Source organism: Dermacentor variabilis, unplaced genomic scaffold, assembly GCF_050947875.1.
Source record: "Dermacentor variabilis isolate Ectoservices unplaced genomic scaffold, ASM5094787v1 scaffold_18, whole genome shotgun sequence".
Lineage (NCBI taxonomy): Eukaryota > Metazoa > Arthropoda > Arachnida > Ixodida > Ixodidae > Dermacentor > Dermacentor variabilis.
In genome coordinates this window covers 2,554,012-2,573,969 of record NW_027460346.1, presented here as the reverse complement: position 1 = coordinate 2,573,969, position 19,958 = coordinate 2,554,012, and the positions used below count along the sequence as shown (strand labels likewise).

At 49.9% G+C, this 19,958-nt stretch overlaps 1 protein-coding gene across 2 annotated transcripts; it reads left to right on the top strand.

Annotated features, from left to right (window-relative positions):
* Nucleotides 1-954: 954 nt before the first annotated feature.
* On the top strand, nucleotides 955-18,939 carry LOC142568387 (uncharacterized). Of its 2 annotated transcripts, none has more exons than XM_075678386.1 (11): nucleotides 955-1,070; nucleotides 1,179-1,254; nucleotides 5,502-5,549; nucleotides 6,094-6,291; nucleotides 10,595-10,681; nucleotides 12,760-12,792; nucleotides 13,580-13,685; nucleotides 14,920-14,979; nucleotides 15,359-15,583; nucleotides 17,142-17,263; nucleotides 18,466-18,939. In XM_075678386.1, exons 1-11 carry the CDS (start codon nucleotides 1,017-1,019, stop codon nucleotides 18,780-18,782), a joined length of 1,326 nt encoding a protein of 441 aa, XP_075534501.1. In that variant the 5' UTR covers nucleotides 955-1,016; the 3' UTR covers nucleotides 18,783-18,939. The 2 variants fall into 2 exon arrangements, with proteins under 2 accessions (XP_075534501.1, XP_075534500.1); XM_075678385.1 differs by having other exon boundaries at nucleotides 18,463-18,939.
* Nucleotides 18,940-19,958: the final 1,019 nt, after the last annotated feature.

The following is a 19,958-nucleotide window of genomic DNA, read 5'->3' as shown; positions in this document are numbered from 1 at the left end:
CGTATCGTAATTTCCAAAAAGGTATGCTTTCCGCCAAAGCTCTGAAAATCATGCAAGAAATCTCGCAGCACACGCAAGATCCCGAGACCTACGTGATCGGGCCCTCTGGTCACTAGTCAATGGCGGGAAGCCAAGCGGCACATGCCACAGCCCGATATCATACAAGCCGGGCTTTCCTGCCAGAGGGGTTCTGAAAGGCGACGAGGTCCGAGGATATTCCCAAGAAATATACGGATATCCTGCAGCATTACAAATTTGAAAGAAGGGTGTACCCCTTGCCGCACCCCTATCTAACCAGAGAAGAGACAGTTGCTCTGCGGCGTCTCTAAGCAAACTCCTATGTACGTACATACACGGCATTGTAATACATGGAATGCACCCAACCCGATTCTCATTGCTTTGCCGCTCCTGCAGGGCGCCGGACACCCTCCGTCTCATGATTATGGTGTGCCCAAACCTTGCGGAACCCAACAATCAAGAATCTCAATCAAGAATCGAAGACAAAAGCAAAGAAGAAGACCGCTAAGTATGGTGGAAGGCCATGCTCGCGGCCCCGGACTTGGAGGACTAGCGCAAGCTGGTGAACCAGGCCAGGAAAACAGAAAAGGCCAATGGCTACCTCGACTTAGGAGACGACCCGCCTTGGATGAAAAAAGACGAACGCTTTCTCACTGATTTAGATGAATAAACGTTTTTTCTCTCTCTCTCTCTCTCGTGTCTTGTTTCATCCTGCCAACTGCGTAGGGCAAACTTTTTGTCGGCAAACTTTTCTTCGCTTCCTCTTCTTCACCGGCGGCCTTTGAGAATGAGCGCGCTTAGCACAACGCGTGCGCCTCGTTTTCTTCGTCGGCTTGCAGCCTCGACCAATCGCGGCCGACCGCGTCACCAGCTGGCTCGTGAGCGCGCACCCCGGGCAGCCCCCGGGTTCCATTTGTGAGCTGCTGCCGTCGCATACGTCCGCCATCAGTCACCGCAGATGCACCGTAGCACCGGGGCTCCTATCTGCCTTGAGCGTGATGCCCTCTAAAGGGACGACTGAGACAACGGCACCTGGCCCTTCTGGCGAGCGAGTAAGCTGCTGTTTGTGTGGCATGCCTTCACCGTTTGTCGCGTTTACTTTGCGGTACCGAGCAGCCTTCGTGACCGTGATCGTTTTCTTCCTTTTTCCCCTCGAACAGACCGAGAAACTTGCGGTGGACAGGGACAACAAGCTATCCCGTGCCGATGAGTACGAGGACGACGAACGGGCGTTTGGTAAGTGGAAATTCGGTTACGTGGCTCTTCATCGTAGTTCCACGCGATTAGGACTTCGGTTACGTGACCCTTCATCGCAGTTGCACGATTTTAGGCCTACTTCAAACAGCAACCATCTGCACCGCCCCGCCCCGCCCCGCCCCTACCCGTCCCGCAACAGCAGGGAACCAGTTCCGTCAGGGGAGAACGTTTCCTCTTAGGCCTACTTCAAACAGCAACCATCCGCACCGCCCCGCCCCGCCCCGCCCCTACCCGTCCCGCAACAGCAGGGAACCAGTTCCGTCAGGGGAGAACGTTTCCTCTTAGGCCTACTTCAAACAGCAACCATCCGCACCGCCCCGCCCCGCCCCGCCCCTACCCGTCCCGCAACAGCAGGGAACCAGTTCCGTCAGGGGAGAACGTTTCCTCTTAGGCCTACTTCAAACAGCAACCATCCGCACCGCCCCGCCCCGCCCCGCCCCTACCCGTCCCGCAACAGCAGGGAACCAGTTCCGTCAGGGGAGAACGTTTCCTCTTAGGCCTACTTCAAACAGCAACCATCCGCAGCGCCCCGCCCCGCCCCGCCCCTACCCGTCCCGCAACAGCAGGGAACCAGTTCCGTCAGGGGAGAACGTTTCCTCTTAGGCCTACTTCAAACAGCAACCATCCGCAGCGCCCCGCCCCGCCCCGCCCCTACCCGTCCCGCAACAGCAGGGAACCAGTTCCGTCAGGGGAGAACGTTTCCTCTTAGGCCTACTTCAAACAGCAACCATCCGCAGCGCCCCGCCCCGCCCCGCCCCTACCCGTCCCGCAACAGCAGGGAACCAGTTCCGTCAGGGGAGAACGTTTCCTCTTAGGCCTACTTCAAACAGCAACCATCCGCAGCGCCCCGCCCCGCCCCGCCCCTACCCGTCCCGCAACAGCAGGGAACCAGTTCCGTCAGGGGAGAACGTTTCCTCTTAGGCCTACTTCAAACAGCAACCATCCGCAGCGCCCCGCCCCGCCCCGCCCCTACCCGTCCCGCAACAGCAGGGAACCAGTTCCGTCAGGGGAGAACGTTTCCTCGCCGGTTTCTCGCGATAAACAGGCCGCCGCCGACGTTGGCCGATGCTCCCAACGTCGCCGCTGACCTTATGAGAGTTGTGTTGCTCAGTTTCTTAGTTCTTGCACAGTAAGTACAGCGGTCAGTGTGAACCTTTCCCAAGCAACGCAACCCTAGAAAGCCGGACGACTGGCCGAGGGCCTACTTGTGCCCGCCTTATATACCGGTGGGTGCCAGGCGGTAGGGATCAAACCACGCATCTTCCGCAGCCGAGCGAGGCGCCTTACGCACTTAGTCACGGCTGCGGTGCGGCGCGGCGCGCCGGTTTCTTGTGAAAAACGGGACGCTGGCGACGTTGGCCGATGCTCCCAACGTCGCCGGCGTCCCGTTTTTGAAGGGAAAAGTGCGATGAAACTCTCCCTTCTGACGTAAAACGGTGCCGTGACGGTGACGGGACGAGCAGGATGATTGTGTAATGAATCGGGCCTTACAAGGCAGGCTATGCTGGCATTTCAGCTTGAGCTCTGTTTATGTGCCAAGCGTTTTCGCTGCGCCCCCCACTGGAGAGCGGAAATTCCGAGCGTGCTCACAATATTTTACTTAAACTAATCAATGGCCCGTATTTACAAAAAGCGCTTCCCATATAATTGTCCGATGGAGCGAATTCCAGGCAATCGTAATGCTGTACATATTAGCGAAGAGTACTTACGAAAAGTTTCGTGAATTCGGCCTCTGATTTTTTTGGTCACAGCGTTGCAACTACGCGGTTTCTCAACTTGACACAGGCTTAGGGGCTAAAGACAAGCTTGCTAGACCGCTCATATGCAATGCAATAATTTCAGCACAGCGCAGCCTGAACACGGACCCCAAACTAAGCGCTACGCAGCTCGCTTTGTACTGATGCCTAATTCACAAAGCTCTTTGTAAAATATTTGCCATTAGCCGGCTGCTTTCGCTATAGTATGCCAACATCACGGGTGGTCGACACTTGCGCTAACGAACATTCTTTTTAGAACTTTTTTTTTAATGCGGGCTCTGGTAATTTAGTTGCTCGTTTTTTTTTTTCAATTTCGTCATGTTCCCATATTACATTTAGCGTCAAAAGTTTGGAAGCCACAGCGCCTGACCGGACCTGCCATCGGGCGGAGTATACATGAATCCCCTGTAGAACTTTCATCGCTCACAGGCTTCACAATTTGAGGCAGGCAACGCTCCTCGCTCTCTTGGATCGTCCGCCGCGCTGCAGGAGCCTTGCGACTGAGCTCAGCGAGAGATATTACACTTGCGCAATGACTACGAAACCTTTGACGGATACATCCACGGGCAAATTCGACGAGTGCTTTTGTTTGCTTCCGGAGCGAACCGTGTCACTCGCATACTTATGGTACTCGTAAGGGTAGAGAAACACGGCCTTGTTTGTATGACGTAGTGAAGGTGAAGCGCGAAAATTGGGGATTGCACGTGTCGTGTACTCCGTGTTTCTTTCGGTTTACTTGCAGTATCTCGTTTCGGAGAACTACGGTATAGGTCGTGTATGGCCAGAATTAGGCCTTACTTTGAGCACACGTATTTTGTATTGGCAATAATGAGGTCATATTTCGCTTCAAGGGCCGCTTATATATATATATAGAAAACGATTTTCAGGCGATTCATTTTTGAAGGCTACGTGTCGTGCAGTTTTTAAAGCTGTCCTACACGACTTTAGTAGATTTCGAAGGGGGCAAAATGCAAAAAAAAAAAAGAAAAACGACCGTGTCCCGTGCATGGGGGGCACGTTAGAGATACCCCGGTGGTCAAAATTAGTGCGGTGTTCCTCACTATATGGCGTGCCTCATAGTCAGATCGGACTTTTGGCACGTAAAACCCGAGAATTTAAAATTTGAACGACTTTAGTAGCACCGCCAGAGCTCTCTGAAATGAGTCGAATGTAATATTATGAAGCCTTGCTAGATTTCGCCCTAGATTCCTTGCGTCATGTCGCTGCGTCTACACACGTGCTTCGGATTCAATATTACGGAACGATGTGGCAGCGCGAGCGTGTAGTGGCTTAATTATTTTTTCACTGATGTGTGGTTTCGAGCAGTAACCAAATCCTAGGCGAAAAGGGAGACCTCAGACCCGTCATTTGCCGTTTTCACTTTATTTATTTATTTATTTATTTATTTATTTATTTATTTATTTATTTATTTATTTATTTATTTATTTCCCTCTTCCTTCCTTCGTTCTTTATAATTTTCTACCTTTGTTTACTTCACGCAATGCTGAAACGCGCGGTCGCTTAGGTTCAATGAACGGAACATGTAACCACGCAAACTTTAGAGCTATTGCTGCTTCTACAGAGGTGCATCATCCGAGTAGTTCGTGCTTGATCAGTTCGCCACCTCGTTCAGCTACGCGACACTAGTGAGGGGCAGTGATTCCGAATAGCGTGCCGCAAAATTTGGACCGCGAGAGTTCGACATTAGAAACCGGACGTGAACCTTCCTCGATGCGCCTAAACTGAACTCGAGGTGATGGTCAATAGCCATTAGCTCTTAGACCGCTCTCAAACACGGCAATGGCGATGAAGTTTATGCATGCGCCGTACCCCGTCGCCATTGTTCAGTGTTCCTAACAAGGAAGCGCAGTAGGCGCGTCTAAGATACCGATTGTGCATGGGGGGGAAAAATTACAAGTGCAAAGGTCTCCGTCAGAATGGCTGCGCATGAATGGCCAAGTATCGCGTTGCAGGTTCTGTACTGTGCTCGGCACGTCAAACAGTTACGCCATAGAAAGTACTTCGCGTTTCCAGCCAGGCGCAACTTCGCGGGCAACGTTTTGCTCAAAATTTTGTCGCGGTTCAAGTAGAGGTCCAAGTCGCACACCTCTTACGCAGCAGGCCTGCACGATTTCAGCCGCATTGTGTCGTGCCGCGAAGCGAGAGCTCAATAGGCAGGGAATTCGCGGCCGACGCTTAGCGCGGCCGTATTCAAAGCACGTCTTTAGATGTGATCCCGATGCATGCCTTCGCGCCTGACGTCGCCACTCGCAGCGTGTGAGCCGCGAGTTGTATATAGAAATTATTTTCCAGGCGAGATAAAGTTTTTGAAGTTACCGGCTCATTTTGTGTCGTTTGTCGGTTATAGTATAGGGCGCCTGTTACGCGCTGCTCGATGAAAATGCACCGCTGCCCATCAGTGCGGCTTAGCTTCTCACGGCCTAATCATTCTCTCTGTCCTCGTTGTAGGTGACGTCCCGACAGCAAAGCGTTCCAAGCAGGCAGCCTCATACGCAGGTGAGCCTTGTCTCAAGCGATATCCTCAGCCGCGCCCTTCCCCGCTCGCTTTTTCCTTTACCATAAGTGAATGCACAGCTCCTTCTCACAATTCGCACAAGCACCGACATTGATAGCCGGGAAGGCGTTCTTCCCTCGGCGACATATTTCTCGCCCTTTCAGCCTACGGAAAATCCGATGGCCGCAACCGCCCGCGAGTCCTCGAGTTTGTTAGCTATGAAAGTCGGTGAATTAAGGAATGCAATAGTTGTACGGGGAGCATAAGCCTTTCGATAAGCGTGTTCCCATAAGGGTGTTCCTGTACGCGTGTTCCCATAAGCACCATCTTTTCACGACTCGTCAAAAACCTACGTTGCTTCGGCCCAAGTGTCCCCTGCAGCACAGTTAATTCTGCCGCTTATAATATAGCGTAAAATTCGTTTGTTTGTTTGTTTGTTTGTTTGTTTGTTTGTTTGTTTGTTTGTTTGTTTGTTTGTTTGTTTGTTTGTTTGTTAGATTGATTGATTGATTTTTTTTTTCGCCATGGCTTTCCCTTTTTCCATAGCCATGGAATGTGACGACGAAGTTGAGGACGAAGAAGACCTGGACGATGAGGAAGACGAAGAGGACGAAGAGGACGAGGAGGAAGACGACGACGACGACGACGACGATGACGACGACGATGACGGTTCAGCTGACCTGGAGATCTTGGATGCCGAGGAGGAAGACGACCAAGTGTATTACAAGGAGGAGGACAAATCAGGTGAGAGGCCTTCGTTTCCTCTTCGAGGCGGTTCGCACCAGGCCGGTCGGGATATTCTGTCGGTTTTTTTCACCCGCCGCTGGTAATGTGGTAAGCCAACGGAACGTTGACTGGGGGAAATGTCCGGTAGGTGACACCACGTAACGCGCCGTTCTTCCCGACAGCGAGAAGATGGTCCTTTGATAGCTATAAGGGCCCATTCAACTCGCTCAATTCACACGGGTCTTCCGCACGTCCGCGAAAAAAAGTTGGGAAGAGTTTGCGGATTAAGCGACTTTCTGGGCCCTAAACGATGGCTGGACTTATAGCACGTGTGGGTCCAGTGTGACGCCGATTAACAGCCGTTCGTAGTGCTTGTCTGATGGGAGCGGCTCCTCGTAACAAAACCAGGGGCCCATATTCTTACGCTAAAAGCATTTCTGCCAAATTATTAGCGAAAGCGATCAGCTAATGAAAAACAGCCCTTACAAACGAAAAGCTTTGTGAATTTCGCCCCAGGTTCCATGTTAAAAAAAGTTCTTCTATGTGTTGTTTGCGATTGACCGGCCGCCTTTACTAAATATGCGTCCAGCATCATGGTCAGCTAGCATCAGCTCTTACGAACGCTATCACGAGCGTCGAATTTTTTGAATTAGAAGCTTTCGTTGTGGCCGCAATTCATAAGGCGTCACAGATCTTATTTCGCACTTCCTGGGTGTCTCCTTCGGTGCTCCAAAACGCTACTGAACATAAACTATATTGGCAGCGCTTTCGAAGTTCCAGGAGCGACGAGTGTAGAGACGGTTCGAGCTGTGGTCGCAGCCGGCAGTCAGTCTCGCTGCTTCTGCGCGCATCCTTCTTCGGACGGTGCTTCGCTACAATGCTGCGCAGGCGAAGTACTCCGCTTCCGGCACTTAGTTTGCCATCGCAGAATCTGAAAGCAAAGCGCTCCACTGCGCAGGATTGCGGGATACAGAATAATGCGGCCTGCCAATAGATGGGAGCACTGGTACCACCCCCTCCTTCCCCTCGTCACACCATTTGTTTCTCGCTGAAAAACTCGCATTTACGCACCGTTATGCGAATTTATACGGCGCGAATTCGGGCTGCTGGGTTTTAATCTGTGCGTAGAATTTTTTTTTTTTTTAGATGGATAGACAAGAAGCTCACACATTGCTCGCTGAGCCTGTCAAAATCGACTGCGATATTTCTTTGGCGACTTCACCCTTCCTACATCACAGTATTTATTAGGCACAAGGAAGAACCTGAAACGTTTGCAATGACAAGCCGAATACTAACAAGAAAACGCACTTGGCATAATCATTGCACCTGACGCTGAGCCTGATGCGCCGCCACGATGTCAACATCGTGGCGGCCATTCCTTCTCCTGGCGCTGCCACGTTTGATTCACGGCATTCCGGTGCTTCACCAATCGAACGGGTTGACCGCCTCTCTCCTGTATTCATAGGCCTTGGTATCGTGTGTGATAAAGCGAGGAAATGCGGGGAAACGATGCAAACGCAGGTGAACCGGCGTCGTGGCCGCTTACGCCGTTTCTCGGGCATGCTTTGCGGCATCGCACCTCGGCCAGCGCTCTCCTACTTCGCAGCGCTGATTTAAGCGTGCGACGCCAGGGATTAAAACCGCCCGTATACGTTTAGGTTATCAGTTTAAGTTTACTGAAACGCAACGCGTAGCCCCTGAGCCACCGTGACGGTCAAGTTCTATACCGAAAGTAGTTGGCAAGAAATAATGCCGGCCTCCCGCACTGTGTATATATAGGGACGGCGGACAACGCTTGCTGGATACTGCTGACGTCCCGATCGCTTGAAAAAGCAACAGAGCGTATATGTTCAAAGTGGCACGATGCACAAGGGCGTGTTCACAGAAGCCTTTTACGCTATAATTGCTTGCAAGAGCTAAATGCAGCCAATCCTGATGCTGGACTATCTTTTGTGAAGGCCAGTCGCAAGGAGCACTTACGAAAGAGAAGGTTTGTGAATTCGGCCCCAGAAGACCGAACACCGCTGGCGCTACGCTCGCAAAGGATTTACTACAGCCCCCTATAGAAGACCGGGAAAATTTTAAATATACGCATGCGTACAGGTTCATCACTACGTAGAAAAAAAAATTGCAGAATTTTACTTTTCAAATAGACACACAGTATTGTATAGACGCAGTCCGGGCCTCTTGATATGAAAGGACCCATCTCGCTTTAAATGTCTCCCAATCACGGCTCCAAGCATAATATATTCGTAAGCGAGATTCGGTTGTTGGGTGTTTCTTTGCCGTGATGAACCTGTGGGCATGCGCGTTATTCTGTGCAGTTTCTTTTTTCTTAAAGGAATTGTAATAAATAAGTGTTGCGCGTAGCGCCCGTGGTGTCCCGCCTTATGTTATCTTTTTTTATGCAAAGCATGCTAGCCGCACAACCACGCTCTTCCTTGCTGCGCCACGCGCGGCCGCGTAGCTCCCATATGACGTCATAACAGCTGCAAAAGCGGAGGCTCAACTCGTGCGCTCGCTTGCGGCCGCGTAGCTACATAGCCGGGTCTCAGCTCGTGCGCTCGCCTGCATGAGTTGTTTCTTCGTCTAGCCGAACCAAATGTAGCCAAGCAACAGCAGTTCACCAGGCTAAACAGTGGTTCAACAACTAAAATCAAGGCTAGTATGCTTCGCATCCTGGGCTTAACCTTAGCTATGCCACAGCCATTTTTTATTTGCACTGCAACGGTTTCAACTATCGACCAACTAACCCCCAGGAGTAAATTATTGTGAGACCCTAAGCGCGCGACAACGCCTATAATGCGGTTCAGAAATTGCTCTCCGCTTTTGTTCAGCAGAGCCTCCGCATTCTTTTGGACGCACGCAGTTACGAAAATTCGTTTGACGCGCACGCAAGGGGAAACTTGGGGGTGGGCGAATATTCAAAGTTTCGAATACTGAACGAACACATTACACACTAAATATTTGTGTTCGGAAAGTAACTATTAGGTATTATCGAATATTCGGATAATCGTACAGTTCGCAACAATCGACTGTCAGCCTTATTACTGTTCCGCGCCTACTAAACAAAGTATTGCAATATTTTCAGAAGTTGGACAACGACAATTTCGAAGCAACGGAGAAGCAAAATGGACAGTGCAAGCTTTCGTTTTCGGTTTTGCGGCTGAAGCCTACATGTCAACCTCAGATTTTACGTGTGCCGTGCATTGGATACGTGATAAAGAACCCCGGGCGGTCGTAATTCATTCGTAGTCCCTCACTACGGCGTGCCTCATAATCATATTGTGGCTTTGGCACGTAAAACCTCAGAATTCTTTAACCTGTAAATCTTGCTTGTAATCCGATATTTAGAATTTTTGGCAATCTGGTCGTGTAGCAGATTTAACTTTTATGCTACAACCTGTTATGTTTTTTTCTTGCAACAGGTCGTTTTAGATGTGTTTACGGCTGACCTTATTTCAGCGACTACCCGCCGTGGTTGCTTAGTGGCTATGGTGTTGGGCTGCTAAGCACGAGGTCGCGGGATCGAATCCTCGCCAAGGCGACCGCATTTCGGTGGGGCAAAAACACCCTGTGTACTTAAGATTCAGGTGCACGATAAAGAACCCCAGGTGGTCCACATTTCCGGAGTCCCCCACTACGGCGTGCCTCATAATCAGAAAGTGGTTTTGGCACGTAAAACCCCATAATTTTTTTTATTTCAGCGACTATTTATTTAGCATAATTGGGAAGCTAGTCGTACAGCAGCCATTGATCCTTGGAAAGCTTGTTTTGTACCAGGCTCTAAAGATATTGAAAGGCTGTTCGCGTAGTGTTTTTTTAGTGAGAATTAGTGATCTTGTGTTTAAAAGCTGTTCCTTCGTCTCTGATATCAGTACTGAGAAAACACCCGTATTCCCCATAACTACTACATCAAGTAACATCATATGACGTATATTAAAGGCGCGTTTTCGTATGGGATTCTACGTTTAATATCGGATTACTGGATATGGGAGTTATGGGCGATTTGGAGTTTTCTGTATGGATGGTTGACTCTTCGCACTAGTCGATACACGCGTGGTACCCAATCAGCATGAAATGAATATTGCTGCTGTAGATACGTGCGTCTGCGTTTGACTATTAGATATTTGATGCGATATTCGATACTTACTGTTCGTATTCGATTCGTGTTCGAAAAAAGCTGGTATTCTCCCACCTCTGGAACAGATGCTTGGTCTGGCCACAAGAGCGCTGCAGCTCGTGTTGGCTTACGACTTTTGCATACGCTCTTCATTGCGATGCGCCGTCCCTCGTTGAATTTGTTAGTTTTGTTGCGCAGGCGAGACCACTGCAAGGAGGAGCGGCAGGTGGGCCCAGTCGGGCAGCAGGCGCAAGGCTGATGATGCCGAGGATCTCAGGCTGGAGGGTAAGCGTCGCCCATCCGGTTTGGCCAACTTTGTCGTGCAATGATAGAATCGGAACGTGTATGGTCCGTGATCCGATTTGAAATAATGCTGTGAAACGTAGTTTGAAATACAGTGGTGCCAACTTGACTCGTTCCGCGTGCCGGCTTGAGTTCTGCGAGGCGTTCATTCTGTGGGACATGTTCTCCCATTGTTTGCCACGGGGCAACCTTCGTTCCCGGACCTTGGTTAATTGTGCGAAAACGCAAGGGATATTACAGCACGTTAGAAAAATACTGGCCATGTACTTACCGAGGAAGGAGGATGTGCGAGGTCCCCGAGAGCTGTGGTGCAAGGGCAAATAAATACACCACTGTTTATGCCATACTGCTGGGAAGAGCAGTCTTTGTCCCGGTATTCTTTTTTTTAATGAGTGGACCTCATCCAAAGTCACCTGCCCCTCCCTTGTCTTCAGCACGTTTCTGAAAGCGAGACCAGAGCGACGCGAGACCAAGAAAAAGCAAAATGGTGACTTATCACGGTACACAAATTTTCACACACGATTTAAGGGTGTAAATTATTTTACGGTGCACGAATATGGACCCACAGTCTGACTCTATCGAGGGGCCCTGAGTCACCTTTTTATCAAGTGGAGAAATTCATTTGAAGTTAAATTGGGCCATTTAAGAAATATTTTGCCGCAAAGAAGTACTTCAGTGGGTTCATCAGAAGCTGAGTTAATGGCAATCAAACATGCTCTTCGCGGTGCTTCCGCTCCTTCTTCAATGCCTTGCACTGCGAAGGCTACGGTGCAGTGGGGCGTACCCACAACGCTCCGCCTAACGAACGTCACCGTGTCGCGCAGTTCAGATTTGATTTTTGATGTTCACGTAGCCGCCACCATTTCCTATTTAGGCGCCTACGACGCGCCGAACATAGTCAAACGCGCCAAACGTGGTTGTCCTCAGCGAGCCGCAGTACGCTCAGCCGCGGTCGCGGTATCTACGCTGCGTAGCAGACGGCAAACAGTAAAAGGCATCGCTACAAAATCGCGGCCCTGACAAAGCAAACGCTGCGCTTGGTTTGTTTTGTGCACGATAGGGCTAGAGTGCGCGCTCATATGCTCCGGTCTGGCTGTGCTACGTGGTACGGGCCGGCTTTGTCCTGCGCTAATTTGACCGATGGATAGTAGCCACATCCAGCTTCCGCATATTGATGCGCTGTCCATTGTTCGATCATTACAGAGAGAAGACACAGCGCTTCACTTCAGTGATGCGCTGTGTCTGTGTATCTGTTTCTTTCTTCGTCCTCGTCCAGTCGCGCTTATACACTCTACCATGGGCATGCAGTCTTAAATTTCGCGTGGTTCGAGGTACAGGTTGAGTGTTCAAAACTAGTCGGAATTAGCGAGACCCAACGGCTACGACACCGATGAGTAGTCAAAGTATAGTTCCTACGCGGGCGGCCGCGGTCGAGCGTGAGTAATTCTCGAAACTTGAAGGCATATTTTCCATTATACTTCAGCCTGGGCACAGTAACGCACAGTAATAGTAGGAAGAGGCGCACTGATCCAGACACCATACTTGATTGATGTCGGCTATTTAGCAATAGCAGCCGCGTATGTGAATCCGCTTTATGACGAAATAAATCGTCCAGAAGAGAGCGAGGAGCAGGCTTCTGTTGAAGAGAGCGTTTGAGAAAGAGAGGTGACTTCGCGCTCCGCCTGCGAGATACGCGCGCCGGGCTCAACTGCAAAATTTCGCTGAGGTGTCCGCAGCAGCGTATGCTAGCCGTGGTCTGTTTTTTTTTCCCCAAGCCCGAGGTGTGGTTCAGGGCCCCTTCCAGAGAAACTGGGTTCGCCCTACGGGTGAAAAAGGCGCCACTGTAGCTTTGAAACAAAAGGTTGGATGACAGTGTCGCCGAGGTTTTGTTGTTGTTGTTGTTGTTGTTGTTGTTGTTGTTTTGTTGTTGTTGTTGTTTCGTTTTTGTTTGGGTCAATTTGTCACTCGTGACCAAATTTCCACCTGCTGTACTTTAAACGTGGTTCTAAGCGGCTCCAGCTTTTCTCGTCCTTCGCGGTGTTTGTCCAACCCATTTGCAGATTACGTGCCAGACCACTACATCGACAGTCACGGTGAGTGTGTTTCGTGTCAATTTGTTGTGCAGTGCCGCTGCAACACCTATACTGCGAGGCAGCGCCCGTTAGCTCGCTGCCTATTCTTACGCACTGTAGTAACTTCGATAGTGCAGAATGAGCATCGAATAGTGGTGCTATTAGCGTTAGCGATGCGTTTAACATTCGAAACTGCGCAGTGGGCTAATGAAGGACACCGTATAGTTGCCGTTTCCGGATTAGTTTCCGCGACCAATTTTTTTTTTCTTTTTGCCGTCATCCGAAATGCGGCAGACAAGCGTTCTTGCATTCTGCCAGCAAATTGTCATATATACTACGATAATAACGTGTACTGTCAGAGTAGCGGCTGTATTTTCATTCATTAAAAGCTCTGTCCTCTTTGTCCCATGTCCTTGCTGCAGCAGTTGCGAAGTAACGACATTGGGCCATAAAATGGGTTATGTAATAACAAAATTTTGTAAAAAAAAAGTGTGCCACACAAACCCCAATATCTCATAATCCGATAAAAATTGTGGGTGGTAGGGAATCCAATACAGAAATAAGCATGTCGTAGATTTCATATGGGCTTTATAGGATGTGGATGTTGTGGCGCATACGGTCGTTCTCATAAAAGGTATACGGCAACGGCGCGATAGAGCCGAGGCCCACTAGCTTGCAGAGGCGGTGCCGTAGCGATACTGCGGTAAACTCGGCCGCTTCGGCGGCCCCCGTGGTTTTGACTGCCCCATTAGCGTGTCTGCATTTCACGTGGCGATCGCGGCCATTTCCTTCATCCGTTCCGATACAGAAAAGAGGGACAGCTGCAGCCTGGCAATTACCATGACTCCCTCGGCACGTTCTGTCGACATCACCGAACTCTCTGGCGACATCATCAAGCTTGTCTTCAAAGGAAAGTGAGTCGGCTGGCACGCTTTATGTACACCGTTTGTCAAAAGTACACGGGCCACGTTTTGCCGCGCGACTGGCATCTCGAGGCAGTTAGCGTGTAATCGCGGGCTTCTCGCACGCTTGGAAAAACACTTATGTAGCACGTTTCGAGCAACAGAAAGCTGTATCGGGAGCTTTTCATGTCACTCTACAATTTTTACATCGACACTTTTCATCTAATTTATAATATTTGAGAAATTGATTACATAATTAAGACTAATTACGTAATTAGGCGGAATGCAAAAAAAAAGATAATCTGAGTATCTCCAAGCGAATGAAAACATTACCTTGGCTCTGTCCAGCTACGTGGCATTTGCACATTTTAAAACTCTGGATAAAGTTAGCTAGGACGCCCTGCATAAACCTCGCGTTCCATGTAGACAACGCGCCCTGGCAGCTCCATTTGCAGCTGAGTGTAATATTTAATTGGTTTCGCGGCATACTCGAGACTGCGTTCATCAGACCTGCTTGCGCAGTTGAACTAAGAATAACAGACTAATAACCGGTTCGAGAACTCGACACTGCGAACATAGTTCGGGTGCATGGTGCTTGCGAGAACCATTAAAAAAAAAGTGATATGTTGGCATAAGTGCAGGGACGACAGCGTCAAGAAAGATAGGATCAAATTCCCAAAAGCTCTCGTGATTCACCGTTGCATATTCTTGTGGAGTGCTCTAGCGTACACGAACTATAGTTCGTAAATACGGGCACTGCATAGTTATAAGTGTTTGGTCCTCCCTGTCCGCGCCCACAATTATAGGGCTTCCGCTTTATCACAAAGTGTATGTCAAAGAGCACGCCTAAAGCATTCTATTCGCAGGCATAGTTTGTCATAGACCACTGCACTCGCTATTGATTTTAACGACCCCAACGATTCGGTGACTGGGCGTTTGTATGCGGCTCGTTCTCGCTTACGATCCGCTTCTTGGAGAAGCGCCCCCAGTGAAATGCGGCCGCCGCGGCCGGGATTCGATCCCGCGACCGCGAGCTTAGCAGCGCAATGCCATAGCCACTGTACGCCACCATGGCGGGTGCTCGTTCGTCCGTGACACGGTTGTCCTCGGGGGGTAACCACCAGCACACGGGCGGTATTCGGGAATCTGTCCTATACGCGTGAACCGGCGCCGTGATTCTGCTCCTGAGTGTGTGTTTATACTAGTGGCCATGGCGCAATTACAGAATCCTCTGAACTATTTACAGGAAATTTCAAAACTACGGAACATCCCGAGGTTCGCCAGCTTCACGGCCAAGGGCACTCTCGTAAGCATTTAAAGATGCTCATGTCGCGTTCCCTCTTCTTCTTCTTGACAGCGTTTGTCGCGATTTGAGGCGGTCGCACTGCGCTCACCCGAACTCAGCATTTCGCAACCTTCCTGCCCTCCATTCTCCCGCACCACCCTCTTTAAGACACAGAGCGTGTATTCACAAAAAAAGTACTTACGCTAAAATTGCTCCTAAGAGCAAATTCCAGCCAGTCCTGATGCTGGACATACTATGAGCGAAGGCAACCAGCCGATGGCAAATAGCACTTACGAACGAAAAAAGTTCGGCCTCGGATGGTCGGGGGTGGCGCAAATGGAGCGTATCGTCTCCTGCGTGGCGCGTCAACACGTTCGCCGTGTCTCGATGGTCGCCGCAGGAAGGCGTTTGTGCGGTACACCGACCCAGAGACGGCTGCAGCCAACCTGAAGGTCATCGAGAAAGCGGTCGGCAAGGGGAAGGTCGTGCGGGTGGAGAAGTGCACCACGCGCAAGCAGACGACGCTGGCCAACATGCTCGACCTGTTCCGGCTGCCCGTCAATTGCACCGTGGCCCGCCTCAAACAGCAGTTCCCTTGCTCTCGCGTCCAAGTGCTCAAGCATGGGTGAGCGATGCGAGCCCCATCGCCCAGGCGTGGACACGCAATGCGTTTCACTGCAGTGGTTCGGAGAGAAACCGGCCTGTCGCGACAACGAGCAACGTTAGAGGAGGCGACTGGCCAGGGACGATCTCTTAAGATAGGAACATTTTATATGCACGCTGGCGAATTACGCTTCTGCGTGCAATAGCAAAAGAACCACGGAACAATCGGTGATGACCCGTCGTCCTTCTCTTTCCGCGCGAGCTGGCCATAGGGTGTTATTGTAACGAGACAAATGCTTTATTCTTCTAGGAATTGTATCTTGTAAGGTGCGTTTTCGAGTGTTCGTTTTCGTTGTTGTTGTTGTTGTTGTTTTTACTTTGCGCTCATTAACTCGCAAAGCAATTGCGACATGCGAATCCGTTTCCTCCGCTGCTTAGGCGGCGTGAGAGCACGGCATCATTTTTTTTTTCATTTATCAGTTAAGCGTTACTTCGACGTGTCAGCCGCAGAATGCTGTCAGCCCCTACGTGTGATCCTCGCGAAAGTGATCGTATCCCTGAAAGTGATCGAAAATATCGCCCCGGGTCATTCCAGAGGGCCAGTAACACATGGCGCAGGTGACTCTCGTCAAGGAAGTTTTGCATATGTAACTTAACTCCAATAAACCGGCGCCGCTTCTGCATGCTTGTAACCCCAGATTGCTCAACTCTACTTGGAAAGATCACTAATTACAGTCTCCGTGCGCTCGCAATAAATTAAACACGATGCACGCGACACCGCAATGCCACCTAGCTACCGCTAATGTAAACTGGCCATAACACTGTTGCGTACGGTGGCCTCGGTGTCATGCAAGGACGTCGTTCAGGCAGCTGAAAAACACGGAACGCTTCCAACGGGCAATCGAACAAACGCGACAACAACCGTGCTAGAGGGGTGCGTAGAGCGCATTTGTTGGTTTCTTTATCGGTCCTTTATCTCTCCATGTTATATTGCCTAATGCAATCCCATGGCTGCATTGAGTCATAGCTTGATTCCACGAGGATGCGCGCTGATGTGTAAAACTGCTGCCCCCCACCCCCCAGTTTACCATTTCTTCAACTCTGAAATCACCCGACAGTGCTTGTGTAGTTTGATGTTAAATTTCTTCCCGCAATCACACCTGTTCGCATATTAAATGCAGCTTCCTGCAAGCCTTCTCTGTTCAGTAGTTTAATTCTGCTATGATCTCTCCGATCGTTACTTTAGCTTAAATAAGATAATCGATTAAGCGATATGGATTGCGGGCGCATGTGTGCGGGGGAAGTTAACGTGTGTCGTTCGGCTATCTTCGGTTCTCAGGAATATAACTGGTATGCATACCGGTCTACAGGAAGAGCAGGTCCAAGGCTACAGTGCCATGTAGAGCTGTAAACGTAAACCTCTGGAGAAGTCTCGCGTCAATTACAGAGCAAACTAAGCATTGTTTAGACAGTACGCGCACCATTGCCAGGCAGCTCGGCTTATGAGCTTCGTAAACGTGGCAACTTTTTTTGCTAGGTATATCTGCTAAAGCGACGCTTCGTGTCTTTCTTTCGCCCAGCTTCGCCAGACTGTGCTTCAACTCTACAGACGACCTCAAGCGAGCCCTTCAAAAGCCTGGGTGCCACACCATAGACGGTCATCCGATCCGATTGAGCCTTGTGAAGGAACTCCAGAAAGAAGGTAGAACCCAAACAACCCCTTGGCGTTGGCTTTTAGCAACCTGCTGGCCGCTGCCTAAACGCGCAGCAGGTCATACGCGCAATTTTGAAATTTCGAATTTTTATAGCTATAAATAACAAGAGCAACGCGGGCTTACTGTGTTACACCATCGCAAGTACTCGTCAGGCCAAAAAGTAGCGTCGATCAATTTACACGTCCGTGCCATGTGTCATGTCGTACATGCTGTAACATGCACCTGGCGCCGCAGTTATTGACTCCCGCAAGCTTTACTCAGACTCATGTTAAAATTCGGTGTCGCTAAAAGGGCTCAAGACGTTCAAACTAACGCTATCGCTATTTGAGCGCTCGTTTCCTTTAAACTGCAAAAATTTGCAGTTTTACTTTTAAATTGGAAATGTGTTGCGACAATAAAATATATCTCCTCTCATAAAAATCAATCATTGCTTAGTGCACTCTAGACGCAGCGATTTCTACAAACGTGCACATTTTTATTTTTGTAGGTAGCAATGCCGGAAATAATGCTAAGCTTAACGTACTGTGAGGCTAAAATTTGCATCAATCAAAACAAATTTACAGGAGCCAACGATGCGACAGCGCCGATAGCTACATAGGCGTCATGTTACAGCATGTATAACATTACGCCTAGCGCTGAACTGCACATTACCCCTGCAAGTTTTGAGAACATCGATGCTACCTTTACGCATAATGTGTGTGTGTATATGTTCGTTCACTCTTTCTGTATATTTTTGTCTCAAGCCGGTGAGGTTCTTGCCTTTATTTAGTGCGCACATTTTACCGTTTAAGGTTACAATGTTTTAGGGCAGCGGTGAGCACGTTCGAATCAAATTAATACGACTGTTAAAAAATACGTGCTTCGAATACCGAAGCTAACGCTGAATAGTGCTATATAAATAAGAAAAAAATGCGGGGAAGAAACGTGGGGGGAAGAAAGTTATCTGTGTATGACAACGCACTACTGGCCAACTTCTGAGTGAGCATTAAGTGAAACGCCACCACACTTACAAGGGCACTGGAGGCGGCCGATGGAGTGCACGCGCATGGACCAGGTAGGCTCCAACAACCGCGGTATAGCATCGCATATTCGTCGACGGGTCGAAGTGATCGAAACTCTCGAACCGAGTGCGAAACGAAAGCATTTGAACTCTTTAAACGTTCGTGCATCGCCTGCATTTCCCCAGAAGACAGCCACTACCACGGCCGGCAGTCCCGGGACAGCCGCGGAGACAGCGATTCTTCCACGAGCCGCGGTGGTCGAGGCTGGGGAAGGAACAGCTGGCCAGGAGAACGAGCCTACTGGCGCGGCGGTGGCGGCCGGGGCGGCGGCTCCAGCCGCATGGGCAGCCGGGCCTCCGACCGGGACGGTCGCGGGGACTGGGGCGAGCTCGAAGATTGGGACAACCGAGCTTGGAGCGGCGGTAGCCGATTCTTCTGGAACAGCGGCGGCGGCGGCCGACGGGGAAGGAGAGGAGGCCGGCGAGGCTCGTGGAGCCGCACTTGAGGCCGCCTGGATGCCCCAAGAGTTCGAAGCTCCTTTTTTTTTTTGTGTGTGTGTGTATGTGTTTGTCCGCTTTTTTTCTCTCTACATTTCACCTTTTTTCCCTCAACTTTTTATACACTTTTGTCTGTGCTCAATAAAGAAATCGTACCAAGTTCGATGCGCGACTCGTGCTGCGTTACGGAGCTGTCGACCGCACTCGAGCCGAGCGGACGAGCAGTCTGTTCACGAATTGTTCCAAATACCGCGCGCCAAATAGTGTAAACGCCCGCACTGCGTTCCTGTCGAGGTTTCAAACTCCGCAAGTAATCGATCCTCGAGACTGAGAGGACGAGGGTGCGAATAGCACGATCTTCGAGAGCGTGAGCATAGCAGCAACTGATACTCGTTAGAGAAAGGGCAATGCGTGTGGACCCTTAATTGGAATAAACTGGCGAATCTGACGTCGTGTTATGAAACTGCCTCCTGACAGGGTGCCACGGCTGTACACGTAAGGGGGCATTTTGGGGGACACGATCCGAAGAACCAATAAAGCGAAACCAATACCAAGGAATTATAGGCATGCACAGGACGAAAAAAAACCCACCAATGTAAATGTGCTACGCTGTTGTGCAAAAAGTGTTTTGTCTCCTTATAGCACAAATAAGGACACGAATAATTCGCATCTTCCTATGCAACTCGAAAGAAACGTCGAAGGAAGCGCTTTTCAAGGCACTAAGCATTAACAACTCGGGGTCACCGTAGTCGGGATGCTGCTCTCGTGCAACCATATGGAATACATTTCCAGGACATGAAACTAACGCCTGTAGAGTCCATTTGCGCCCCCTCTAAGCAGGCATAGGGGCGGGGCATGTCTTTTATGGCTCTCACATGCCTAAGCCAGAAGTATATAGAACCACGCAACAAGAGGGGAAATAAAAAGTATCGAATTGATAAGACAATGGCAGTACGAATCAACACGTCTACTACACGGATGGCGGCTACGATTGCAACACAGGATATAGCGCAGCAATAATAGGCCCGAAATAAGCTAACGCAACATCATGAAAGAGCACCGTATGTAAGCGTCCTAGAAACGAGGTCAATATAGTCAAAAGAGCATTGCCGCGAAGTCCAGAGAAGATTGCGCAAAATGAACGAATACTCAAGCACTTATCAGGAACTACACAAAAAAAAAGA

Bases quoted from the DNA above. Each gene is read 5' to 3' on its own strand.
- LOC142568387 (XM_075678385.1), top strand. From the start codon at position 1,017: ATGCCCTCTAAAGGGACGACTGAGACAACGGCACCTGGCCCTTCTGGC. The intron at 6,292-10,594 runs GTGAGAGGCCTT...TTTGTTGCGCAG, and splicing joins CAAGGAGGAGGACAAATCAG to GCGAGACCACTGCAAGGAGG. The intron at 15,584-17,141 runs GTGAGCGATGCG...TCTTTCGCCCAG, and splicing joins GTCCAAGTGCTCAAGCATGG to CTTCGCCAGACTGTGCTTCA.